At 46.0% G+C, this 27,989-nt stretch overlaps 1 protein-coding gene and 1 non-coding gene across 2 annotated transcripts; one reads left to right on the plus strand and one right to left on the minus strand.

Moving 5' to 3' along the window:
- Window positions 1-1,869: 1,869 nt before the first annotated feature.
- Window positions 1,870-27,747, minus strand: LOC119466421 (lysosomal alpha-mannosidase). Its single transcript, XM_049657430.1, has 21 exons — window positions 27,556-27,747; window positions 26,564-26,669; window positions 25,227-25,330; window positions 24,701-24,751; window positions 22,903-23,019; window positions 20,236-20,442; window positions 19,981-20,041; window positions 19,816-19,855; window positions 19,654-19,723; window positions 18,147-18,407; window positions 16,024-16,150; window positions 13,281-13,360; window positions 11,153-11,368; window positions 9,661-9,779; window positions 8,628-8,723; window positions 8,315-8,387; window positions 7,400-7,486; window positions 6,477-6,599; window positions 6,189-6,302; window positions 5,206-5,334; window positions 1,870-3,067 (listed from the first exon to the last, which is right to left on the minus strand). The coding sequence occupies exons 1-21, from the start codon at window positions 27,670-27,672 to the stop codon at window positions 2,816-2,818; spliced, it is 2,550 nt and encodes an 849-aa protein (XP_049513387.1). The 5' UTR covers window positions 27,673-27,747; the 3' UTR covers window positions 1,870-2,815.
- On the plus strand, window positions 4,998-5,072 carry Trnas-gga (transfer RNA serine (anticodon GGA)). The gene has a single exon. It is a non-coding gene; the product is annotated as a tRNA-Ser (tRNA).
- Window positions 27,748-27,989: the final 242 nt, after the last annotated feature.

A 27,989-nucleotide genomic window follows, 5' to 3' on the forward strand; every position in this document is an offset into this window, starting at 1 on the left:
ACATATGCTATCATCTTTTATTTTCATTTTTTGTTGCTTTTTGTAATTTTCTGTTTTCTGTAAAGTGCTCGCTTATGAAATTTGTACCTGTTATTTCTGTGCCCCTCCTTTCTACAATGCTGTAAAGACTTGAGACAAATACAATAAATAAATAAATAAATAAATAAATAAATAAATAAATAAATAAATAAATAAATAAATAAATAAATAAATAAATAAATACTAACAGTTAGCCTTCTACGTAAGCATTTGACAACTCACCATGTGCATCTCCATATTTTAAAATCGATATAAGTTTTAGGCTCACTGCAGTCAAAAGTTTTAGGCCCGCCAACCCAAACCTTAACGAGTCTGCCCGTCCTGTTGCGCGAGGACTCACTAACCGCGCCTGATAAGGAGGGGGGGGGGGGGGGGGGGGCTCTGGCCGGGGGGGAGATGGAACGGATGGATAGGGCTAGCCTTTTCTCATTCAGTGACATTAACCAATTGTATAGAAAGTCGAGGTATATATATCCACCTCCTAACCCAAAATTAAACAGGTCTCAGGCGGTTGACTGGAGGTGACTTCAAACCAGAACTTACACGAACCCGGTGCATCTTACCCGCATGTTTCCGAACTTATACCCTGAGGCCAAATTTAAGTTATGTGATGATAGAGGAGCCACCCTAGAGCATATAATCTGGGATTACGAAATAGTTCAGAGGAGAATTGCAATTCCCCCGGATGAACTAAGGGCGCGGTGGAGAACCGCACTGACTAGCTCTGATCTTCAGGACCAACTTTGGGCCATCCAGCAAGCCCGGGAAGCTACCGAGAGACTCTGCCGCCCCCGGCGCGGCCTAGACCCAGGCCATCCATTTGCGGGATATTTATTAAAGTTGTCTCACTCACTCACTCACTCACTCACTCACTCACTCACTCACTCACTCACTCACTCACTCACTCACTCACTCACTCACTCACTCACTCACAGCCACTTTACATGTGCACGGATCAAAAATATGTCATGTTCATAACATCATAGCATTGCACCTCTTAAGAACTTTTCGATCATTATAGCCAATCTCTGCAGCGTTAGAATCTGTAACCTTATCAGGCAGTTGTCTTCCGTTACTTCTATTTCGTCGGTGCGGGGTGAATGAGTTATGCGAAGTTCGAATTAAACTACCAGCTTGGAGTATGCTGAAAAACAATTTATTTACTTGAATTACGTTACGCCCAGTTTAGTAACAACTCAGTTCTTCACCATAGCATGGCCACGGAAGCAGTCGATGTCACGGAAGCCCCCTCAGTCACGGTGTGTTTTCGTTGCGTTCGCAACTTGTGTTAGCCTCTTAGATCCATCAGTGCCGAGAGAGAAGGGAAAAAAAAAAAAAAAAAAAAACATGGACACGGGTGCATTGATCTCTGCTTACACAATGTGGCTTGATTTCACTTCCGTTTGCGCAGTGTGCCATACGCACGACCACTTTACTGGAAACACTGCAATGTTCGACCTCGTAATACCTACAGTGGTAATAAGTATTACTTCTGCATGTGCTTTGAGCCGGTGATTAAATTATTTTTATGAAAGGAATGCGACATCTGACTCACTGTAGACTAAACGGAATCGTATCTGCAGCTATGAAGACTCACAGAAAATGCATAAAGTATCACTGTATATACCTTGACTCTCTCTCTCTCTCTATCTTTTTTTTTTTTTGAGAAATGTTCGACGTATAGGTAATTCGATATATAAAATAATAGGTCCTGAGGCAAACGGCGGCTTACCGATTGGTGCGTCGGAGGGCAGCTAAGTTACTGCACACAACTCGGAAAAATAAAAGCAAGCACACTTTATTTACCTGCAAAAAAAAAAAAAATGCTGGATCACTTTCAACTTATTGCAAAGTCCAAGTTGATTGTTCACACTTGCAGCGGCCATCGCTTGCGGAAGATGAGCTCACGAATAGGAACTCAACCCACACGATGACGCCACGACAAGCGGAAAGAAAGTTTACGTTCGAGGTAGCACGCGGGCAAGCCGAACAGCTCGACGGTGCTCAACTGACTGCACATTCTCCTCTCCACCTCCAGGTGCCAGAAGACCTCAAAGTGCACAAAGAAGTGCACTTTAAGGTCTTCGGCCTGGCGCCGTGTTCGATATATCGAATGTGCTGGTGAACGGGCGTTCTATATACGCGTAGCCAATACACTTGCATGAGATTTTCAGAGGGATTTTACAGCTGTTCGATATACACAATAATTTGTTATATGTGCATGGGTTTGATATATCCGGGTTAGACTGTAATTCGTGACTAGTTCCTATATGCAATGTGCCGCCTGTAGAGGACACCCGGCTCACAAATCCACCTGTCCTTTGGCGTACGCGCTGGTTCCAGTCTTATTGGCTCCAGTTGTCTGGCTCTTCTGCGTGTATACGTGTCACCTAAAACTGCACAGAGTAATTTGAGGACGATGAACGGGAAGGGTTTCTGTGATTTATCACAGCCATAATTATTGAAACTCCCTATGCAGCCAGTGATGTTTCAGAAACCGGTGCACTGCATGACTGGACTGTAATTGGGCGACTACCGGCTGTCTTGTCATCTATGGAAATATAACCGAAGGCGCTCTTTAACGAAGTCTATATGTGACCAAATATTGATGCGAAGGCGTTTGCATTGCTTGCACGTGCCCTGGTGTTTGCAAATAAATGACCAGACTTCCAGTCAGCTCATTCCACCTCGCGTGCATGGTCGAATGCTGTTCCCCTTGCTCGACGCCGTTGTGCAACTGCCCAACGTATCCGTCATCGGCAACGGTGGCGAAATCTCAGTGGCCCGCTCTGGCGGCTGACGGCACGCTGAACGCCTTGAGCGTCGTCAGGAATGTGCGAATCTGTCCCGGCTGCAGGTTGACCAGCATGTTGCCGTGCACCTGCTGCATGAGGTACGCGGACTCGTCGGGGGCTACGTACTTCCCTTCCGCTTGCGGCCACGGACGCCGCTGCACCTCGCTGCGGTACTGGTGCGCCGACAGCACCGTCTCGCGGGCGTCCAGGAGCAGGAACGAGTGCAGCAGGTGCTGCGCGCCAAGCGTGCGTCGCAAGAAAAGTTGCGTTAGCCAGACGACGCCACCGACGGGCTTTTTCGTTGTCTGTATGTATGCCTTCACTTAAGTAAGGCGCGCTAAGGAGAACAGATGGTATTTACATTAGTGAGAAGGCTATGCTAATTCCCAACCGGCAGTGGTTGCTCTGGGGTTATGGTGTTGGGCTGCTGAGCACGAGGTTGCGGAATCGAATCCCGCCCACGGCGGCCGCATTTCGATGGGGGCGAAATGCAGAAAACACCCGCGTACTTATATTTAGTTGCATGGTAAAGAACCACAGGCAGTCGAAATTAATCCGGAGACCTCCACTACGGCGTGCCTCATAATCAGATGGTGGTTTTGGCACGTAAAACCCGATAATTTAATTTTAACTGATTCCCACGGCAGAAAGGAGGGAGGTTAATTGGCTTAGAAAGAATTTATTTGAAAGAAAGGAAAATGAGCCTGTCTCGGGGTGGTGTACTCTAGCCTGCTAGCAGAAAAGTTCTGCTGCGGGAAAGCAGATACCTGATACGACGGTATTGAGGAAGATATTAACGAAGATAATGAGGAAGATTGAACAAGTGATAGCATTAAGTGGATCAATGTTACAAGAAACCGCGAATTCATAGTAAATAGAACGTACTACGAATAGAGTACGTGTCTGTGAACAGCCTTGGTGGATGGCAAAGTCAGTCTTGGACAAATTTAATGTGTAGAGTTAAATGTGAAAACAATTAGTACATGGATAACCAACAAGAATGAACAAATCAATTTTGAGCAGAAAGAGCGCACTTGAAAGAGCTCGGTTTAGTCACATTACGACCATGAAATATTTTAAAGCCTGCATGTGCTTGTTGTAAAATCTTGATCCTAAATTGAGTTCTGACACATTAAACGGTTCAAGGGACACGAGTTCAAAGCTGATTATATAGCTGATATTCGGTAAGTACTAGTTATACTAATCACCGCGGTGGCTCACTGTGCACGCATGTCGTTCTGGCGCTGCGCGCGAGGCCAAGGGTTCGACTCCAGGCTTACAAAAACGCTCATTTACTAACCGTCAGGTGCGCGTCTAAGAGTCGTAGGTAATCAAAGTTATTCCTACGGCGACTATGACCTATTACTACGGCGTCCCTCATTGCCAATCAGTAGCTTTGGGACATTATTCCTTACGAGTTGCTATTAAAGGAAAATATTTAGTTAGCTTATACATGATGTGAGTGAGGAAAAGGGGTGAGCTCGCTTGCTCTACTTATGGATCGCAGGAGAAGTAGATGACAACTACAGGATAGCAGACTGACTTTTGCCGAGAGCGGCAGCTTGAAATCGGGGGAAATTTCGTCTGCAAGACGGGCGCCATTTTGAAATTCGCGTACAGCTCCTCGTGGCGTTATAGATAGTGGCTCCATCAGTGTGGGCAATGTATAGTTAACCTTGCATTTATGTTGCGCTCGAATACAAAACAATCGGGCGGCCTCTTCAGGCTTTCTTGCACAAAAAGGAAAAGAGGGAGTGGGGACAGGAATTCAACGGAAATACCGCAATGTTAGTGACGTCATATAGTGGGCAGCAGTACATGCATATGTTAGATGTAATAGTTCAGCGGAAATCCGCTAGGTGGAGATAAGTAATTAAAGGGAAACTGAGACATCCACCCAAATGTAGCAATTTGCTACCATGGAAACCCAACCGGGTTCCTCGAAAGAAAGCCTCGCAGTTGAAGAAAAATTCGTCCTGGTCCGGGACTCAAACCGGGGCCACCGCCTTTCCGGGGGAGCCGCTCTGGAAGTTGGGTGGAAGTCTCAGTTTCCCTTTTATTACTTATCTCCACCTAGCGGATTTCCGCTGAACTATTACATCAAACACTTTCCTTTGCTTCGAGTTGTCGACAAATTCGACTTCGCCCTGCCATCTGCTAGCCGCCTGGTTAGCTCAGATGGTAGAGCGGCTGCCCCGGAAAGGCGGTGGTCCCGGGTTCGAGTCCCGGACCAGGGCGAATTTTTCTTCAACTGCGAGGCTTTCTTTCGAGGAACCCGGTTGGGTTTCCATGGTAGCAAATTGCTACATTTGGGTGGAAGTCTCAGTTTCCCTTTAATTTAGTGCATATGTTAACATGGACGTTGTCGCACCGTGACGGACACCTTGATGGTGAGGTCCCGGCCAATGTTCTCGATGCGGATCAGAGTCCGGTTGTCCTGGGTGCCTTCCAGGGTCATCAAGTGGCCGCCAGGGGGCAGGGGAACGCGCAACTCCGAGTGCTGCAACGGGCACGACGAAGTCAGCAAAATGGTGCACGCCGCGCTCCACTGCCATTATTTACACTATAGTAGGCGCTTCACATCTTCGATGACTGCCTTATGGAGTTCTTTACACCTCCATCCTTGCGCATCACTTATTTCTTAATACCTATAGTCGCTATGATGTAAATAGTTATCCCTTACACTATCCTCTACCCCTGTCCTTTTTACTCCCTCCACTGGTGACCGCTGATACGGTGTCAGCAGACTGCGCTAGACAGTTATTGCGGTCAGCAGCCAGATTACTTCCTTTCCTTTTCCTTTATTTAAATAAAGGTCCAATTACTACTACTTAAAATGCGAAATGGTCTCGACAGCGCTACTTGTGGTCCGCTCGCCACAAAAGCACTCCTGGCACAGGCCTTAGTCAAGTCTTGCACAGTTAATTCCGGTGGCATATCTCTTTGTTTTGAAAGTGTTTTCTTTTTAAGCGATATCAGTTGACGATCAACCTTTCAGTGCATTTATTTTTCTTTTGTGGTACTGGCCAAGTATATATATAGATGTGCCTGCTATAAGCTGCAGGTACTTAGGGACATTTTTCACCGCAGACACTTAGCTTTTTCGCTCGAGGCGTGAACTAAACCACACAAGAACTGAAAATTCTCATTTGGTCCACTTTCAAAGCAAGCATGCAGTTGCTTGGCTCTGGTCGTCTGACAAGGACACGCGTATTCAGCACGACACGGTCCATGGCTCTGGCGTGGTCTAGTGGCTTGGATGTCTGACTTTCCAGCCAGACGTTAGTCCGGTGTAGTGACTATATCACGGCGGACATTGAAGGCGAAGGCTAACGGGTCACGGAATGGTTAGACGAGAAAGACGCTTGCCTGTTTTCTGGCGTTAGCCGGCAGCGGCGAAGGGTAGAACATGTAGACGGGCCGGTACACTTCCTGCAGGGCTGCTCTTCGCATCAGGTCGGCTGCCTCCTGTAACATGTCGCGTAAAGTGGCTTTGCTGCTTCTGCAGGTAGGAATGCACAGTACATTGACCAAGTGGCTTCACTGGGCACGACCCTCTCTTTCTAAACTAAACAATGAAAAATAGCCTATGAGAAAAGAGACTGTTCCGTCTATATATAGACAGGGGCACGTGACACGTACCTTGGGCGTTCCCAGGTGCAGCCTGTGTCGTCCCTTGACGATGATGCCTTCGTCGTTGACTCCGCGATCGTTCAGTGGTTCATCGACGCCCAGCTCGTCGTCTATGAAGTACCGCCTGTGCAGCTTCGAGAGCGCGCGCGAACGCCTGAAGCTTTGCGGACGCTTTTTTCACACGTTACGCGTCAACAGCGCAGCTGGAACGCCGTGCAGCGGACCTCATGATTGCGGACGTACTCGCGACTGGCGCGCATGCATGTCTGCGGGATAAGTGAACGGGCCTTAAGAAAGTGAGTGAGGGAGCAAATAAAGTGTGGGAGAGACGAGTGCGACATTCAGTGTGGAAATTATTATTGAGGTAGCTAAGGAAGAGTGAGTGAGTGAGGCTAGCATTTGAGAGAATGAAGTGAGAGGAAAGGGCAAGAGAATAAATTAGTTGCAAGACACAGAAGACCGCACACCAGATGGTCTCACTGGAACATGCCATTCTTAAATATTAGGTGCCGAAAACAAAATAACCAGACAAAGCACAACATGTGCTGGTATAGGATAGCGTGCAAACAACTGCACACGTCGGTATACCCGTGTATCCCAGCTAACTTTAGCCAAGCTGTTCAACGGAAAAGAAAAAGAAAGTTTTAAAGAACAGGGTGCAAGACACAATCCTAAGATACGGTGTCGGTTGCCAGAATTCTGACTACCAAACACCATAGGTCTTAAAATCGTGTCTTGCACCGTGTTTTCTTAATTTCTTTAACAGCTTGGCTAACGTTAGCTTGGACACCTTATATCCACACGCTGCTCAACTTTCCCCATTGTGGCACAATTGTATAAGCGATGCATCAATTGGCGCGTATAACAGCGGAGTCACTTCGGACTCAAATTATATTGACATGCTTTCGCCGAGCAAACAAGGAGGAGCTAACCATGAGTTCAATGGAGCCCTGAACGAAGCTGGTGCCACCCTGAGGACGGTCCGGGATCACCGTCATCTGCAGCTCCTCGGCGTGGTTCTGTGAGTGGGCGAAGAGGCACCACTGTCGAAACCCGCTATTGCACGACAGCGGGCATAACCCTATACTGGTGTTGACGACTTTTGTAAGAAACATTCGTTTGCAAAATCTCAATCACAAGTGGCATTGCGAGTGCTCAAAGATTAAAAAAAAAAAAAAAAAAAAAAAAAAAAAAAACTAGCGTAGCTTGCACTGGAAGCGCAATGCTAGAGAGACAGCGGAGCTGATGGGCACCTAGCTAGTCCTGGCTTTTGGGCTAGGCTAAGCTCTACCAAGTCATCCCCAGCATTTTCCGGAATTTATTGATTATTGATTTATTATCGATTAGCTATTGATTGTCAATCGATTGGCTATCGCAAGGTATTGGCTGCGCACTTGGGCTATGCTAAACACTACTAAGTGGTCATCCCCAGCATTTTCCGGAATTCATTGATAATTGATCGATTATCGTTTAGCTATTGATTGGCTATCGATGGCTGACTAAGCTTAAGTAGTCTCAACCATGCTTAGCTAGACTTAGCCAGGCTCAGCTTCGCTAGTTCACAGGAGTATGTGCCATTGCGCTTGGACCCTTTCTGCACTACCGCCAGGATCGGCCTACATTTCTTGTGGACGACTAACGGAATAACGGCCGGCTTAAACAGCTCCGCTGTTAAAACTAACTCTGTGCTAATATATCCAAAGTTGTTACAGTAGATGAAGCATGCTTTCGGAGCGGACTGCTTCCGGAAAGGGTACCAGTTGGGAATTGTCCTCTTATAAGCTGGCTCCAATGCAGTGGCAATAAGAGCCCTTCAAATCGGGATACAGTAACTCAGTGTGTTTTACCTTTATGTAAATCCATGAGACGACCGGGTAGTAGCTGGAAGCCACCGATGCGGGATCCAAAGAGTCGTTCACTCTGCGCGATGGACGACATAGCACATAACTCACGGCAACGCATCGGGCACTGCAGCGCTAAATTAAGAAGCGCTATTTCAGGCTCTATAAGCGGGTTCTGTATTAACTTCGACTACACTGTTTACTAGCCAATTAGCCTCGGGATTAACTAGCTATGTCTAAAATCAGCAAATTTTAATCAGTGTGATCTTTAACCGGAATACACGTGGTGACGTAATTTATCGATACTCGCGATGCTCACCTGCGCGTGACGGTGAACATTCCGTTGGAATCGGTGAAGAAGACGCCTTCGTTGTCCAGAGACGACTCGTAACGTGTGCTCACGTCCGTGCTCGCCCTGCGCCCCGCCACAGCGCAGGTATTATTGCGGTGTATATAGATGTGGTCAAATATGCATGTCTAGTGCGTGAGTGGCTTAGTTATGCAACGTGGTTAACCAGAGGTAAACAGATGTAAAGGTGCATGAGCATTTTATCCTTGCCAAGGAACAGCATCATGATTACGCAAGTCACAAATGCTGACTTGAGCTATATGGGGTGATGCTTTTCAGAATTTTTAAAAATCGCCTGTGGCTGATAGCATAATTCTGGTCCTCGAGCTGGAATATTCGAAGAGGCGGACATGACTAGCACGAGAAACCAAAACACATATTCAACTGATTAACAAAATTAAATAATTAACTTTTTAATTAATTACTTTACGGCACACCCTGGCGAGTTTGCGACTCGTGTCCAGTTGAAATGAATCTCCAGGATGACGCCAGTTTCGAGATATGATTTCTGAAAGTGTGGGACAAAATACATGGGCGTTCCAGTCACTTTTGTGCTTCAATGTATAAAAGAGCTTTTTGTTAAAAGAAGGTAAGTAGAACAACAGTGCATTTTTATGGCGAGTTTTATGACGCCTATCTCGAAACTGGTGTCATTCTGGATATTCATTCCTAGTGGATACGCCTTGGAAACTACAATTCGAAAATTACAATATGTGTCGTAAAGCAATTGCATAAGAAGTTAATTAGTGAACTTTTTTACATTAGTTGGATATGTGTTTCGATTTCTCGTGAAAGTAATCTCCGTCTCTCTGAATAATCAATCTCAAGGACTAGAACTGCGTTATCTGAGACAGGCATTTTTTTTTTAAATTCCGGGAAACTTAGAAATGAGCACCCCGTAGTAAATGCAGCAAGATTAATTAGCGCTAAACGCAGCCTCGGTACTTGGCTATATACACAGATGCGCACGAAACATCGATTACGGAGAGTGCAGCAGACTCACCCGGTCGGGAGCGGTCCGATAATCCACTCAAACTCGATGAATTGGCTGTTCTTATAAAGACGGATAACCTGCGACAGCCATTGGTCGAAGATTTGATGCACCTCCGTCACATGTGGCCCCTGCACCAACAAGCGGCCCGCGCGAGCACAGGAAAGAGTGAGATTTTACAGTAACTTATAGACATTAAAATTCAGTCACTACCATGGCCCCCCTCCTTAAAATGGAGAGGGGCCGCACCCCCTCTCCCCCCTACTTTAAGCACTGAGTACTACTTTATAAGGCTTCATATATAGGATGTTTTTTTAGCCGCACCAAATTTTTTAAATTGCGTGTGGCAAATAGTACAATTATAATCCTTACTTTAATTTATTGGATGGATGAGGTGGCCACCACTTCTACCAGAAATCAAAACGGTTAATTGAATAATTAACACAATTGCGCTAATTATAACTTTTTATTTAATCACTTTACGACACATATTTCAATCTACGAATTGCAACTAGTGAGTTTGCAAGGCATATCGACTTAGAAGAAATTCTGAAGATGGCGCCGGTTTCGAGATTTGCGCCGACAAAGTTGCGGTAAATATGTACTGTCTTTTATGCATTGAAGCTAAAGGTAACTGGAACGCCAATGTATTTCGTCGGACACTTTGAAAATTAATATCTCGAAAGTGGTGCAGTCCTGAGAATTCGTTCCAAGTGGGTATGCCTCTCGAGCTCACCGGCTACAATTCGTAGATAAATTGAAATACGTGCCGTAATGTAATTCCTTAGAAAGGTAATAAGCGTAATTATGTTAATTATGTTAATTATTCAATTAAACATTTTGATTTCTCGTAGAAGTAGTGGCCGCCTCATCGAGTAATTTATAAATGACCAAGGGCTAGAATTGCGCTAACCGCCGCAGGCAATTGTTAAGAATTTGGTGCAGCTGAAATAAAACGTCTTCACGAAAGGGGGATTTTGATAGCGACTTGCTTTCACAATAATGGTTGCTGTTGTCTCTCCTCTGGCAATCACGTCTCAGTACGCGTATACATTCACCATTTATCGTTCTTGCACCTGCAACACTTGCAAGCATTCTTTTAACAGAGGGACGCTCTACAGAACCACGTGCGCCAGCAATGCGTTCGTTGTGACTACCTGCAAAGCCTAACAATGCTGAGCGTTCTTTTTTTTTAATCTTAGTTTTCTTCACTTATTTGTACCTCAGGGTGATACCGGGCCTCGCTCGGGACACTGTTTCAACATTAAACGTTTCTCTCTCTCTCTCTCTCTCTTCACTTGTTTGTGAACTTCCAAGTTGCTATCGTGGTAACTTGATGAGAGGTCGCATGCACTACCTGACTAACCCTCACTCGTGGGTTAGTCAGCCTTCTCGCTCGCGTGTTGATTCGATCAATCAATCGAGGAATGAAACAATCACTCGTGGCAGGACGCGTGGCAGGACGCGCGGCCAGGGAAAACGAGAGGAGAATACGGCTCCTTGCCTGCACCACTCGGTAGGTGACCTTGTTTCCCAGATCCACGGGCCGATTGGTGTCCGGGTCAAAGGAGTACGCGCCGCCCGCCGTGGCAACCGTCTGTCTCTTGTTTTCCACTGTGTAGGCGTAGAACGACTGGCGCAGCGATACGCCGCTCTCCTGTCCCAGCAACGTGACGCGTCGCACCAGGCCGCTGGTGGTGTCCAACTCGATGCGGTAGCGCTGCGCAAGCCGCACGTCGCATCGCTGCGATCTCAGAACTGATCGCGTGCGCATCACGTGAGCCGTATGCGCGCTTACAGTGTCCTAATCTAGGGCTGTAGCGCGGTGCAGCGCCAGCGTCAAACCACGTGAGCCTACGTGCGCACGATCAACTCCCACCCGCTCACTCGCCAGCTTCTTCGCTCTCTTTATTTCGTTCGTCTTTGCTCACACGCTTGCTTGTTCACTCGCTCGCTAACGAACTTATACATTGCACATATACAACGCACTATTTTTGTACAATGCTAGTTGCTGCTTTGTTGTATAAGACGAAGCTACGCTAACTAATGTCACTCGATCGAATACATGTGCTTCAAAAGAAAGCGCTGCGTTATACAGCTGGCGTCAAACACGATGCACACGCGTGTGAAATATTTAAACGGCTAAACCTCATTGCAGTTCATAACCTTTGCTCATTCAGTTTAGTTCAACGTTATAAACAAGGAAAACAAAAACCAGAACACGCTTTAATGTCACTGAAAACACACACATAAAATACACATTTACGAGGTGTTTTTTTTTTCTTTTTCTTTTTAGCTTAACTGTACTATAAATAAAGTTGCCTGCGGCAGATAGTTCAATGCTACTCCTCGAGCTGCAATATTCTAAGAGGCGGACGACATTACTTACCAAATAAATCAGTACGCATAATTGACAAATTAATGAATTTTCGCTAATTATGTTCCAACTAATTACTATGCGGCACTTATTGCGATTTAAGAATTGTAGCCGATGAGTTTGCAAGATCGACATATTCACTTCTGGGGATGACACCAATTTTGATATATGCGCCGGGAAACTTGTGGTAAAAATGCACTTTTGTTCCACTAACTTTTTTTACAATACTTTTTTATGCATTACATGACAGAAATAACTGTAGCGCTACTTTACTTTGTCGCACATTTTGGGAATTAATATCTCAAAGCTGGTGTCATCCTTAGAATTCGTTCCAAGTGAACACATCTTGTGAACTCGCCGGCTACAATTCGTAAATTGGAATATGTGCCATAATGTATTTAGCTAAAAACTTATTTATCCTGGTGCACCAGTACAAAGTGTAATCACTTCTCTACTTCCATTTCTGCTATCACCGACAGTACCAAATTTAAGAAAGTGTGTCACAACCATAACATGTCATCCCACTCCTCTTTCTAATGCGCTCAACGGGTATTGACGCTAGTATCGACAATAAATAAATAAATAAATTAGTGAATTTTGTTAATTAGTTTATTAGGCATTTCGATTTCTCGTGCGAGTAATATCCGCCTCTCCGACTAATTATCACCATGGAGTAGAATTACGCTGCCACAGGCGATTAAAGAAAGGAAAACAGTATTTCTTTGTGCCGGTTTCAGTTTTCCCGTACGGCATTTGGTGACCAAATTATTAGTCACTCTTCCCTGAACACAATATTGAAATTGATGAAGTAAGCAACGTAAAGTTAAAAGCTTCTTTATGGTGAATTGATGGCATGATTGTGCTGTGTTACGTACATGATCAATGCAACACTTTTGCTTAGTTTATGGGTGGATTGAGGTATATGGTGGCACACTTATAGCTGTGTAGTTGCTATTTCTCTCTCCTCTCTCTCTCTCTCGCTCTCTCTCCTGTTTTTGTTTGTTTGTTTCTGGTGTGCACTTATATTTATGTTGTAGTCAGATCTTGCTGATTGCAATTTATGTTTTTAAGAACTTGCTATATCCATAACTGTTATGCTTAGAGGCGGGCTCGAACTTCGAGCGACGTGGTTTCGTTGTTTCGAGCCTCCCTTCATCTATTTCTTGAATGGAAAATAAAAATTCTTATCACTCGCGCATTCACTCGCTCACTAAATGGGTGCGCCAATCGTAATGCACGGCCGTGAAGAGCTTACCTCGTTTTCGATGAACCGCTGCTCGGGCTCCAGCAAGAGGAATTCTAAGGACGCCGAAGCAAAATGCATCTCCTCTTTCTCTGAAAGTGCAAGCGGCAACTTCGTCACGAGGCAGCGGATTATCATGCTTGTGTAACTCTGTGGCACATTTATCTCATACAAGTTCAAATGTGATCGACGCTCGGCCAAAACAACTGCCGGCATGTCTTTGCAAGGATAGATCCGGCTGCAAGCAAGCACCATTCTTCTCATGGCGTAAAGCCGTGTTCTTTTTTTTTTTTTCTTTAATGGATCACTTGCTCTTAGATGCCACGTCGTTTAGGAGTTGAAAGGAATGCAGAAAATTCGCCTCTTCTCACAGTTTCCGCGAAAGCAGAAACGTTAGCCAGGACGTGATGGCACATAGGGGACGAAGCGATAACGTCTTGACAGCTATTAAAAAGCAATAAAAAGCATTAAAAGTATCTTGTGACCGCGATCCGACGCTAACAAACGCACCTCAGGCATAACCGAAGGCAGAAAACGGCAGACGAATTTTGAATTTGCTACTGCAAACGGCTTTTGCAACTGTCACTTTTGCTTTCGTAGTCATTTTGATTGTTAGCCGTTTACAAGAGTTATCTGTTTTAGATGCTTGTTATGAAAGCGAAACTTTCTTTGCACACCCTCCCAGACTTTCCTGACCGTGGCTGCTAGGCGCTGCTGCTGTCTCGCCGAATAGCTCACACTTAGAAAAAAAAATTAATTGCGTGCCCGATGGTGCGATCGAATTACGGTCCCCCAGCACATCGGCCCGATGATCCTACTAGGCCAGAATTGCACGTATACTTCTATGACGCCAACGAGCTCTTTGAGATAAACGTCACAATGTAGCATATGGTGCGCGAGAGCGCGCGCGTTAGTTTCCATTACGCCAAAGACGCAGGAACGAAATGGACATATATTTACAGCGTTTGATTAACCGCTTGACGAAAGCTTCGCTTAACATAGAATTCAAGATGTGCGTTGGATCTGCAGAATTATTTTTCTTTGCATTTTGTTCACTAAATGGGTGTCTGTTCATACGCTTGATAGGTTGTGCTTTAATTCACCCCTGTTGCCAGCCGGTCAGTCGTTCTTTCTTTTCTTTCGTTTGCTTAGCGACACGCAGATGTGACGTGGGTTTGTTTAAATCAGTGGATAGTCGGCGCTTGCGTTCTTCATATTTTATGTGGCCCTGTAGTGTTGTGCCACACCGGGTGCCTATCATCAAAGGGACGAGCCCCCCCCCCCCCCCCCCCCCCCCTTCATGCGTTCTTCTGGGCACCGAGACTAATCCCGCGACGAAACAGGAATGCAACGTGGGTGACGTCCTGACTTCAAGCTGCACCAAGCCTTCTCCGCGACGAAAGCAAAATGCGAGGTGGGTGACGTCACCACCCGCCCCGCCTTGTTCCTGCCGACGAGGAGCCAAAAAGAGATTTAAGGCAGAACCGGCCCTTTGTGAAGAGAGAGTCGCCACCAGCCGCCCGTCGGTCTGGTGCGCTCTTACTGCTACTTGTATGCTAGCTACTACCAGCTGTTACCTGCTATATCTGTACATATTGTATTAAGCTTTTCGTCTCCTCTTCCTTTACTCCAAGAGTCCGTCTTCTCGTCGTCAACCCCGAGTCGCAATAGTAGTTAGTGCTGCTTTTTTCAGAATATTTCTCAGCGGCTAAATTGTGCAACTTCGCATTGACTAGTCTCTTTGCTGCTTGCCTGATGTATTTCGCATTCGCTTCCCGTTGTCGCATTTCACGTTCATTCTAGCGGAATATGAGAGTGCATATACGACATGAGACAACACTGGTCGTGTGTCGTCTTAGCTCGTCCGTGTCGTTTCCGGTTTGAACAATGTTTAGTTCCACCGAAGGGAAGCTACGGGTACGGTGCAGATGTGTCAAATCACCATCGATTTCAGTTTCGCTGCCTACGTGCCAACTCGGCGGTAAAAGCAAACATGTCAGCAATAAACTTGGACACAAATTTGTTTCTTTTCTACCTAAGTAAAGCGGTTTCTGCTGTACCAACCAAAATAAAACAAAGAATTTCAAAATGCTTTATAAAGGATTTTTAAAACCAGAAGAAAATGGTTTTGGATGACTTTAGACTGACAATATGACTGATGAATGACCCACTTCAGACGTGTGGTTTACAAAACGACGCGTCCCTACTAGGCCGACGAACAATCAATCGCTTTACCTACTAGCTCATTTTTGCCACTTACATGCGCCTGCTTGTACGTAATGAGACACGACCACGGTGGACACGACACAGCGATCAACAGTAGTTGAACGAGAGATGTCTCAGGTTGGAGCCAACATTTCGACGAGGGGACTTATATTCGCCAGTGCACTGACGAAAACAAGTACCCTGACGTTGTCTCCAGCCTGAGACATTGTCGCTCGTTCGACCACTGTTCAAGCATCAATCATCATCCTGTGAAACTTTGTCTTGTATATGCATTGACTCGCGCTGAATATCTGTTGATTTGTCTATGGCACGCAAGGTTTTGATAATTATGGCAACCACGTTTCTCCATCATGGCAACACAGATTGCAGAGCATGGCTTCAGGCTCGTCAAGTGCGAGATCGACCTTTGACTTAAGTTTCACCACGAATGCGCACGTATAGTAATTAAAGTCGTAACTGCGAACATAAATTTATGTTGGAGCCCGAATCGGAATGAGAAAGTATAAACGCACGTCACGTGCAGTCTCACTCTTTTGCGCAGTGATGCGGTACGCCGTGTATCCCAGCGGCGGCAACTCGACGGGAAAGGCGAGCTCGGTCTTCGCAGCGCTGGTGCGCTCGGGGATGTTCAGCAGGGTCATGATGAGAGGCACTGCCTGGCCAAAACACGCGGCGCCAGAGAATCTCAATGCGGGCGAAGAAAGGGCGATGTAGCACACGACAAGGGGAGACACTGCATATATTCGTGCTCGTCTATGTCGCCCCCTATTGTCCCGCTCTCAAGTGCCATTATTTCGCCCGAGTATGTACCAACCGGTACAAATTATACAGCACTCTGTCGACTCACAACGTAACACAAGTATTATTAATAATGTAAACATATGTAAACATTGCACACACAGAAAGGAGCGTATACTAGCAATTGTCTCCTCATAGAGACACCACGCGCACCCACTTGACGAAGGAGAAAAAAAAAAAGAGGAAAGGGAAGAGAAAGGATGTAAGAAAAGTTAAATGTTGCAGCGCTGCCTGCCTCGTATATATACACTAAAAATTGCGCTTGAATTTTTGTTGCTAGTCAGTATAAAATTCTGCTAAATAGGCAAAAGAAGAGCGCGTTACAAACCGCAATAACTTTTCAGGGTAATTTCCCTTTTCCTTCGTGGAACGGCATGCATCTTTTCAACGCACTGGAAAACTCAGAGACGTGAGAACAACGGTGATGGGAATGTGCTATTCCTTCCATCGCTTCCGCTGGCTTAGCGAATGAACGACGGGCACTGAGAGTACCGCAGCTGGTTGTATGAAAAAATGGCCTGACGATGAAGAGTATCGTTTCTCTGAAATGAAATAGGTCGCGGCTAATTAAAGGGGCTCTGGGACACTACTTAATGCAATGAGTTAACCCATCAAGCCGATAGAACAAGCGGCCATGATATTTTAAGCTCGTATAGACCACCTACAAGAGCGAACCCTAAATACTGCCTATTGTTTTCCGTTATTTTCTGCGCAGTTGCATTTAATTCCACGCTGTGTGGTCCATACCCCCTGTTCGTATGTACCATGCGTGTTAAGGACTGAGGCTTAAGTGAAGCTGCCGTATACTGATTCTTGATCAATCAACTCCTCATTGAGGGTATCAGTCACGGGATTCGTGGCTTCCGGGAACACGACGGAAGCTAGAGACTTGCCGGCGCACGTCAATTAGATGACGCCGCTCCCGATTCTTCCGGAACTAGGAGGCGTTGTTCCGGAAGAACTCTTCCTGCAATCTGACTACACGTGGTCCGCCTCGCAACCAGTTCTGGTCATGCGGCATCATCATGAAGCCGCAGACGGACGTGAGCCGACACGCTTCCATATAGTGTGGTTGGGTGACCGCTACCCAAGGTGCGTTACCCGAAATACGTAACTCATATAGGTCAAGACCACGGTGTAAGATATTATACTCTTTAGGTGGGGACACTTCTCGGGTGGCTTATTAGACACGATCGACCAGATAAAGTAGCAACGGCGCGCGTCTATCGGGCCGGTGATGGCAGCGGATACCTATCGGCGGAACGACGCAACTTCGGTTAGAACGCAGGCGAAAGCTTGCGCGGTCAAGGAACACGCGCATTCCCTCTCTCCCACGTACTCCCCTCTCCCCGGTGACCTACTTTCGCGCGTCACTCAATCATTTCGGATTTCGCGCGAAGCGCCGGTTGCTATACCAACGGGAGATTAGACCAATAAAAAGTTTTTTTGTGTGTTGAAGTTGCGTCGTACTGCCGATAGGTATCTGCTGCCGTCACCAGGCCGACTGTCGCGCGTCTTTGCTACTTTATCTGGTCGATCGCGCCTCGCGAGTGTCCTCAGTTAAAGAGTATATATCTTACACCGTGGTCAAGACACTTGTCTAGGACTCGCTCCTGACGGCCAAAGCAGTTGCCAGAGCATGAGGCCACCAGCAGGGCCAGAGAAGATGATGGGTCTCGTAAATGTAGCTGCGCATGCTCAAATCCAACCGGTTTCGCACTCAACACTAGATGTTGCCAGCGCATTCCGTGTCTTGACCTCTGTACGCATACAAATGCCTATGGTTGGGGCTCGAGGCGGTCGTCGACCGACGGAAGCAGGATGAAAGCTATAGCACGCCACGTCCTTCCTTGCCTGAGTGTCGACCTCGTCCCCTTGCGGGCCTTGGATGGTGAAGGTGAGGCCGGCGGCCACGGGCAGCCTGGCGTACGTGCTCAGAGCCGTGGAGGACGGGTTGTACAGGAGCAGCGTGAACTCGCCGTCGGTCTCGGTCAGGTCGAGCTTCTCCGAGTGGCCGCACTCGCTCACGTTCAGCGCGTGGCAGAAGCGCCACGGGAGATCGCCCGCCGCCCCGCTCGGGTCCATCAGCTGGTTTAAGGCGCGGCTCATAGCCGTCTGCGCCGTGCCACGTACCTTGCGTACATTTCGTGTCCACGCATATATTGTGCTGTGCGCACAATATATGCGTTGTGGTTTACATTCCACAGAATCTTTAGGAGCTGTTTATTCCTATCCTATCCATTAGGAGCTGTTAGTTAGTTTTCATTCTTCTTTACTTTTCCTCCTTGATATATATATATATATATATATATATATATATATATATATATCAAAGAGGAAAAGTAAAAAAGAATGAACACTAGCTAACAGCTCCTAAAGATTCTATGGAATGTAAACCACAGCGCATATATAATTATCTGTACACAAAAACCTCTAAAGAGTACTATAACATTTCCTACGCTTTACATTGAGACCGAGTTAGATACTTTTTTACAGGTTATTTGCCAAAAATGTAGGCATTAGTCGATGAATATGCAAGGTCATAACGCCTGATGAAACAATATGTAGATATCTGAGAAAAATACATACAATTTCTAAATAAAGTTCTGCGAGTAGAAAATTCTGCTCTGCATCGCCCTGGCACCCCATAATGAAAGAAGAACAGCGCACGGAAACGTTACAATTGATAGCAGCGGACAAGATTTCTTCTTGGCTGAACAGTCCTACCCTTGTGAAAAATTAATTTATGCAATCTGCGCAATACCTATAAGACATCCAATAGATTGCTTTATTTCTGACATACTTGTCCTTTTTGCTTGCAATATCTGTTTTACCAACATGTCTTTCTGCGATGCCTATGGACTATTCTATGGACATACTATGGTTTTATGACCTCGCAATCTATTTCAACGAAAGTTTATAGAATGTTTATAGGAGCAACCACTTGGAAGTATATAGATCACAAACAGAAAAGAACTTCTCTCCGCATATTTCTTTTCCCTGCTCAAGATTTCTCGACCACTCTAACTACTTCCTCTCCTGATGCAGCTCGCGGTCTGGCAGGCTAGCAGCAGAAAAAGTAAAGTTTGTCATTCTCATACTTCGGTCGGCCCGCCTATAGCTTATACCATCGTGGGCCTACCCCAGCTGTATCACTCTACTTATCAGCCCCGTTCGCTCCCTGGAATACGAGCGTTCGGTCACAAGGGCCAAATCGCCGACCTCTGCTGAATGAATGAATGAATGAATGAATGAATGAATGAATGAATGAATGAATGAATGAATGAATGAATGAATGAATGAATGAATGAATGAATGAATACCCACTTCCTCGGTTTAGAATATGCCCCTGCCCACTTACTTCACATTTGGCGATGCCCGCGGACAGCAGTTTGCTGTAGTCGCGCGCCACGGCCGCCTTGGAGGTTCCCCTGCGCAGAGACAGCACTCGCAGCGAGCCCGACAAGTCATGTACTCAAAGGCTGATGTTAGTATATCAGAAAGATGGTAATTCTAAGCTCACGTGATGGCGTCGTGGTGCTGCAAGATGGCCACGGCGTCCTCTAAAAAGGAGAGGGAGAAACAGTGCTGAAAGTGAACGAATAAGCTGCAGGAGCATCTCACAGGGTGCTTGAAAGTAATTTGAGAATATCACGATTCGAGCGTCGTACAAGAGAGAAATACGTACTGAGCCTCATCGTCTCGAATACGTCCTTCATTCCACCTAGGACAGTGAGTTGCTTACACGCCTGAAAAAAAAATGGATTCCGTCTTGTTTGCTCGTCAGGAAAATAAAGGAGTACAGCGGGTGTGGGAAGGTTGTATTCGATTCACGTTTCACTAATTCCGGGGCTGCCCCAAATGCACTACACAGAGCCCACAGCGCACTTGGTTATCCATGACCATAGTACCATGGGCTATCCGTGACCGCATAGTACTGTACCTGGAGAAATCCGTTGGCGTAGCGGGCGTACTCCTTGAGGTTTGGCCGACTCGAGTAGTATCCTACCCACGTGCGTCCCGCTGTGTCGGCGTACGGGAACAGGTCCCCGCGGTACACGGGCCACGACCTGTTGGACGCGTGCAGCGCGCCGAGGTAGCACAGTGGCGTCGAGTACATGGCGCGCACACGGTGGCCTTTCTTGCGGGCCTGCGACGCAAGACGGCCCTTTGTGGAATGTGCCGAGTGTGATCCTCAAAGAAAAGTTAACACAAGGACAGGAGCATAGGTTGTGGACAAGACGAGACTTGCTGATTATGTAGCTGAAAGTAACAGGAAGAAACCGACTTCGGTACAATATGCAAAACGCTGCGCACGTAACACGCGGTCGACGCGACATGACCCGACCGTAACGTGACGTGGAACTACACCATTTGAATGACCTCAGGTGACGTTAAATAGTCAAATTATTACAAATTGACCGATGGATCGATTTGATTTGATTATATCAGGTGACCTGTGGTCTGCCAACGTACGCCCAAAGCTCAGTACAGCCTTTACTTTTTTTTTTAATTGCGGCAACATCGTCCGGGAATCGAAACCCACCGCCCAGAGCTTAGCAGCAAAATTCCATAGCCACTGAGAGGATGTAGCGGGTCCAGAGCCCTGAGCTAACAAACTCCGGTTTGTCGTTAAAAAATGTGTACTTATTTACACCGTGGACTGAGATTAGACACATATAGGGGAGAAATGTTTTATTATACGAAAGAAACTATTCCGGAGCTGACTGCCACAACTTGTTATATAGGGTGTCCCAACTATCATGCACGAAGATTTAAAATATGCAAATGCCACGAAGCTCGACAAAACCAAGACAATGTTGTTTGTCGTCACTTGGAGATCCTCAGCTTAATTTTTTCATTCCGCCTAATTACGTTATTAGTCTTAATTAATCAGCTTCTCAAATATTATAATTATAATAGATGAAAAGTGTCAATGAAAAAATTGCAGAGCAACATGAAAAAAACCCAATACAGCTTTCTGTCGCTCAACGCGTGCTACATAAAAATGTTTTTCCGAGCGTGAAAGAAGCCCGCGAATACACGGAAAGTGCCTCGAGCGGCCAGTCGCGCGGCGGCAATTTTGCGTGTAGTCGCGGGCTTCTTTCATTTTTACAGGCGAGAGCCGTGCAAGATTTGGCGCTTTCTGTTTCCCAGATGCGATCGCGCTCCGTCTACTGCATTAATATACCAGTAGTGGATGCTACAGTCATCGATGTTCAAAATGGGGTGCAAGGACTACACGCCGTGTCGTAACTAGATGTAATCAGATCCATTTAGAACACGCAGATAACCAGTGTTCTAACGGTACATTGGGGTGCCAGTCGATCTGAAAATTGGCAGGACTACGGTTAGATGCCAATAAATGTACGTATTTGTTTATATTTTTTCTTATAACAGTGCTTGTTATTCGCACGATAACTTTCTATGTTGCAAAAACGCACAACGATAAGTCCAGTGCACGGTAAAAGGTCCGTAAGACGGAGTTCACAGAAGCTGTCTTCTTCTCATAAACACTGTTATTGTGGAGAAGCCAACTTTAACGCTTTCTAACTCGGGGTCGATGGGCGAGACACGGACTCTTGGAGCAGACGAAGAGGAGACGAAAGCAATATACAATATGTACAGATATAGCACGTAATAGCTGGAAATAGTTTGCTATTTCCAGCTATTACCGGCTATATCTGCTATTACCTGCTATTACCCTGGTATTTTACCTGCTAATTTACCTGTCATTACCAGCTGTTATATAGCTATTACCACGGTACCTGCTATATCTGTACCGACGGTACCTGACCACGGTATCTGTACTGACCACGATATCTGTGTCGGTACCTGTACCGACGGTATCTGACCGACGGGGCGGCTGGTGGCGACTTTCTGTCACCAAGGACTGGTTCTGCCTTAAATCCCTTTTTGGGCTCCTCGTCGGCAGGAACAAGGCGGGGTGGATGCTGACGTCACCCGCGTCGCATTCTTGTTTCCTCGCGGGAAGGCCTGGTGCAGCTTGAAGTCACCCGCGTCTAATTTTTCATTCGTCGCGGTGATCAGTCGTGGAGCTAAGAAGAACGCAGGGGAGGTAGCGCCCGTCACGTCGATGAAGGCACGTGGTCTGGCACAATATAGGTCACGTGCATTCGGGCAGCGGACCCAGAACCAGGCTACCGGACATGAACTAGCTCCAATGCCTGTGCTCGGAGCCTCCTGGACTTTCGACATGCCGCTACCCGCCCCCGTGTCTGCGGGCTCTTCTTATCAGATAGGAGCAACAAAAACTAGTCAGGTGCTGTCTTCAAACAGCACTTGAGGAGCCTATACCTAGTGTTGTCTGTTCACGAAAGTTAAACGCAAATACTCCAGTGATCTATATTAAAGAAAGCTTTTCCTAGTCGTGCAACAAATGCCCACTGCTTACTGGAATATGATAATTAATTGCGATTGGCCATCATCACGGATATCGTCTCATTATCCCGTCGATCGCTATCATAAGTGTAAAGATAATGAGAAAATGCTGCCACCCAAGAGAAGTTTTGTGAATACGAGCCCTGGTTCAAGTCATCGAGAGGCATTTTGCGCAAGTCTCAAGCAAGCAAGTGCCTCGACCACCCACCACGTCATTGACTGCCTTGATGCTGGCGTCCACCTGGTTGAACCAGCGCTCCGCGTTCTGGAAGGCCAAGTCGCCGCCGATGTAGATGGCGACGTTGTTGGTGGCATAGGCTGCACTCTGCGCATAAGAGAGACTGATTTGAGTGCTGGTACACCGCAGTTAGCTGAGTGTTCCGTACTTCAGTGACCTTAGCACTTTCGCGTACATTTTTTTTTTAAATATCCAGCCTCAACAGCCTATGCCCACGTCGAGAAGGGCAATTCAGTGGTTTCGGGCTCATGTTCTCAAATTCACTCTCGGCGTGTCGGAGATCTGTTTCCGAGAATCTACAAAAGTAGTCATGTCTCACCTTCTCTGTAACACGTCTCGTTGACACAGGTGTTCGCTAGCATTTCTTTGTCATTGCAAACACTCACGATTAAGCGCGAGTGCGCACTGTCAACGCCTTCGACACTGGCCGCCCATGTGCAACCGTCGTTGAAATTTCTGATTCATCATCGCGTGAACGCAACTACTGCCAGAATGTGATGCATGTTCTCGTGAAATATGATTAATTAGAGAGCGGCATCTACGCCATGCGCTGCTGCGTGCAAGAAATTTTGCTGTGTGTAGCTTGTAATGGCAACTAAAAAAAAAAACACACACGTATCCTTAGCGAACCCATCTGAATAAAAACATGAACAAATGAAACGACGTTTGTTGTATGCAAAATCAAATTTATAACTGTTCCACTTGCAAAAATCACGTCTAATGGAAACAGAGCAATCATGTGAATTCGTTTACAGGATATTTCTTTCTTTGTTTCTTTGTTTATTTATTTAGAAAACCTGAATGGTGTCAATACTATCTTGTCGTGTCATATGTCTCAGGTACAAATATAATAAATTTTGAATGAAAATTTGCGAAAAAGTTTCATATGTGTAGACTACGGTTATAATTGATAAGTGCCCTGTTCTGAGGTTTCATCATATACTACTTGAGCTTTCTCCAGATTTTTGCTTTTGTGTTTACGTTAAATATAGGTGCCCAATACATCACATTTTATCAAATGTGTGTGAGACCATGTGCGCGTGGACTCACTACAGACATTTCATAGACTACTTTCCTACGCAAAAAAGCTTTTTTCTGTGCATGCATCTGTGTTACATGCCACGTTTTACAAGCCGACAAAATTTTTAAAAATGTTATTACATAGGCTGTATATGTGGGCATTGATATTTTTATTGTCACGTAAATGTTCTGTTTTGCTTTCTGGGAACAAGTTCGCCCCGTTATGGGTTAGATCTTTTATTCACTCTTAAATCTGGTGGCACGTGCTTTGGCTCTTCATAGTCACTACAATTTGGCGACACTACATTTGTGAATTTGACGCGTGTGATATTGGAAATTTATTTTAATCGTATCTCATTCAATATATGCGTATGGTGCATGCATTTTTTGTCATGATTTCGTTGTGCCATACAGGTACATTTAAGATCGGTAATTATTAGTGATGTTGTCTTTCCCTGAATCTGTCGCGAATTCATAGTTCTATTTTGTTGCCATGATGTTCACGTTCAAGTGCATTAACTGCAGATAGCTGAAATGAACAGTTGTCAGTGCAATTGATTTGCATTGCTGTCTTCTTGATTATTGCAAACGCGCAACTTGGATAGGTAAGCGTTCCCGTTTCTCGTGTATTTGAATAAATGAATTCCTCTTAACCAAGGAGATCACTGCGCAATATATTAATACGAATTTAAAAAAAACACGTCAACAAGCATTTTTTTTTCACTTATGCTTCCGAACTATTTCTTACCTGTTTGAAGACCAGCTTAAGTATATCTTCCGCCATTCGAGCCACGCCAGACTTGACGAGCAGGAAAAGAAACGCAGAAGATTAGTGGAGGGCGTGAAGATTGTATCGAGAGGCTTCATATTTAGCCACGACCATACGAAGCCAACAGGCAGTGAAACAAAAAAAAAAAAAAGACAATGCGGCGAAAGAACAGCTCTTTAATTGAAATGTAGGCATTATCACGAATGAGGGTTAAGCTTATGTAATTTGGGGAATAAAAGACAATTTGCCGCCGATGGGAGCTGAAACCCACCGTTTCATGACACATGCGTTCCTCTAGAACTTGATCGGTCATCCCACACAATCTGCTTTCTTTAATATACCTGTTTTACGCCTAGCCCAAATAAAGGCTGGAAAGGCCTTTTATGGCTAGAAATGCCGCTTGTCCTAATCTACACCTCAGTCTATAGTGCAGCGCTGTTTGACTACGCATCACGTGCCCACTGGACCGGCACAACGCGTAACCGACAAGTTGTTTCGCTCGTACCTGGCTGTCATACACGGAGCAGTAGTAGTCCTGCACGCAGAACTCGGACGGTGCGACGTAGGTGCCGCTGTACATTAGCATGGTGAACATATCGTGACTCGAGCCTGAAAGCAAATTATCAGAAATGGGGGACTTAGATTTGCCAATAACATCAGAAGTACGCCACCAGTCACGGTGTACACGGAATGCACAGGCGAATTACAGGGTGCGATTTAGGAACAAAAGCTTGACACCGCTGTTATATAGGAATAAGAAGTGGAGGTAGGCACACCGTACTTTACAAATAAAAACCTCATCAGGATGGTGCACGCCTAACGTTCTGGTTATAGGACCAATTCCAACCACCTGCGCGAATTCTTGCTCCATTTTTTGTGAAGTTCGTCTTTAAGCTTCCCCTTACGTTCATTCTTTCCGTACCACTCTTATGTCTTCTGACGTTCGCCTTTTTTTTTTTTTTTTCATAACAAACGAGCGTCTGCTGAATTCAATTTGTCGTGATCAAGCCGAAACATCGTTCGATGTCGCGAAAGCCCAGCTGCATCCAGATACACTCTATACGCTCCCAAAGGGAGCACATTTGCATCTGCTGCCGGCATCACGTGACTCAGATGGCATGAGGAAGCCCAGCGCGTTGTTTCCTTCTCTTCGGGACGTCGGCGGGATTATCTCGTAGATGCTTCCCCGTTCCACTTCGGAGCACGCAATGGATGAATACGACCGCCGTGTAGGCGCTTCAGTTCGCGGGACCGCACTCACGGGAGAAATTATGCCTCAGAGTCTGCCATGGGTGAGCATTATTATTTCGGTATTTCTACGCGGTGAATTGAACGTTTTAGGTCGATTAGTTCGAGCAGCCTTTGCGAGAAATTACTCTTTGTACGCTGGTATTGGTGTTTCCATCTACCAATAATAAGTGAACGTTTATACGGTACGTATCTGCACTTGTGTCATTTGTACCCCAAGTGTTTTTCATCCCACAAGTTTCCAATTTTGCTAATTTCATTTATAACAAACATGAAACAGTTTATGCACATCGTTTCTTGTCATACATACTGCGACTGCGTCTGCTTTTTTTTTTTTTTTTTTTTTTTTTTTTTTAGTCGAACGTAGCGGGTCATGAGATATGATGTCGTTTTAAGAAGAAAAACGAACAAGGCGTTCAGCAGTACACACGTGTCGCCTGATCTACACCAGCACGATATGCCGCATGTATTATGGATACTAAAAGAGGTTTAACTATCATCTTGCAATCAACACTTGACCTGCGTGATCCAAATCGACAACACGATCTCAGTAAGCGTGCAAGACATGGCGTCATCCATTGCCCCGTCACGTACCGAGCTCTGCCTGGGGCTTCCAGACGAACTCGAGCCTCTTGGTGTCCTTCCAATGGTTTAACAGCGCGTGGTGTACCCTGCTCACCACCAGACAGTCGTAGCCCATCTGCGAGCGAGCGCAGGAGATAAGATTTGTCAAAGGTTTGACATTGGGTGAGGCAAAACTGGGGGGGAAAAGAATTAAGCGCCGGGTATTGTACAATGAGACGTTCAAAGGCAGAAAGATGCGTGAAATTAGAGGTCAGGCGCCGGTTGATGGTGTTATAGTTGATTAAAACGTCGCGTAACGCATAGAACAGATAACCCGTATAGTCTATTAGACAACAGAATGACTGTGCCAAAGGGAAGGCAAACGACGTAGAGGGCGGTAGAATATTACATGGAATTACTTAGAGAATAGGAAAATTGCGCTTAAGGTGGGATTGTTTGTCGCAGTACACGCACAATTGGGGGACTTCTATATGGGACTTCTGTGGGAGGCCGCTTTACCTTACAGCTAAATTAATTAGGATGACACTGATGATGAAGATGTTTATTCATATAATGATACAAGTACGCGATACTAGAAAGCAGCGGAAAATGCTGCCTACACGTAGCGCCGATGTCATAGCATGTCTACACATGGGTTGCACGAAATCGGCGTTCCTGAAACATTTGCATTTCGTGTGTTTTGAAACAAGTCACGCGCACGAGAGTGGCTTTCTGTTTTGTATAATGTCAGAAAGAATATGGCGCGCGGGACCTCGTGGCACGAATTATTTAATAAATAAAGTCAACTGACAATTTGACTTCACACACACACACACTATATATATAACAACCCCATCTTGTGTTTCCATGCAATGTCTAAAATTCGAAGTTCAACGATAAACCCGAATCTACAACATCAGTTATCCAGCGCTATTTTTTTTTCCCATTCGTTCATAGGAATCATCGGAGAAGCAATGAAAGGGTGTTCGGCATCAAGTGATGGCACCAAGTGATTGCCTCACCTCCGAAAGCAGCGTGGCGAATCCCTTGGAGTGTCCGAAGGGGTCGATCTGCCAGCCCACCTTGACGCCCCCGCACTCACCGAACGTGCTGTTCAGAAAGCGCAGTCCCATCGTCATCTGGTCCACGATGGCCGTGTAGTGGGTGACCGCTTCGTCGTTTTGCGTCCAACCGCCGCCCACGAACTGAAGCCTGCCTGCGGGGAGACGGCGCGTTGCGACCAATACACAGTTGTCTTCCAACAGCCGTACATGAAAATGACTTAGTATGAGACTCCGAAACTTGTTTGGGAAGCCCGTTAGACGAATATCGCCGCGAAGGAAATGCTCGCGTCGCTTGCGCAGTCGTCTACAGAACCTTACGTGTCGTATAAAAGACGTGCTAGCGCTGCGCCGTAAGACCGGTGGCCAGATGCCGGAAGCCAACAAGGTTGGAT

Source organism: Dermacentor silvarum, chromosome 10 (assembly GCF_013339745.2).
Source record: "Dermacentor silvarum isolate Dsil-2018 chromosome 10, BIME_Dsil_1.4, whole genome shotgun sequence".
In the NCBI taxonomy this organism is placed as follows: domain Eukaryota; kingdom Metazoa; phylum Arthropoda; class Arachnida; order Ixodida; family Ixodidae; genus Dermacentor; species Dermacentor silvarum.

Coding starts and splice junctions, on each gene's coding strand:
- LOC119466421 (XM_049657430.1), bottom strand. CDS start 27,672: ATGACGATGGGACTGCGCTTTCTGAACAGCACGTTCGGTGAGTGCGGG. Junction 25,331..26,563: donor GAAGCCCCAGGCAGAGCTCG/GTACGTGACGGG, acceptor ATTTGCTTTCAG/GCTCGAGTCACGATATGTTC. Junction 5,335..6,188: donor AACAGGCAAGCGTCTTTCTC/GTCTAACCATTC, acceptor TGCCCGTTGCAG/CACTCGGAGTTGCGCGTTCC.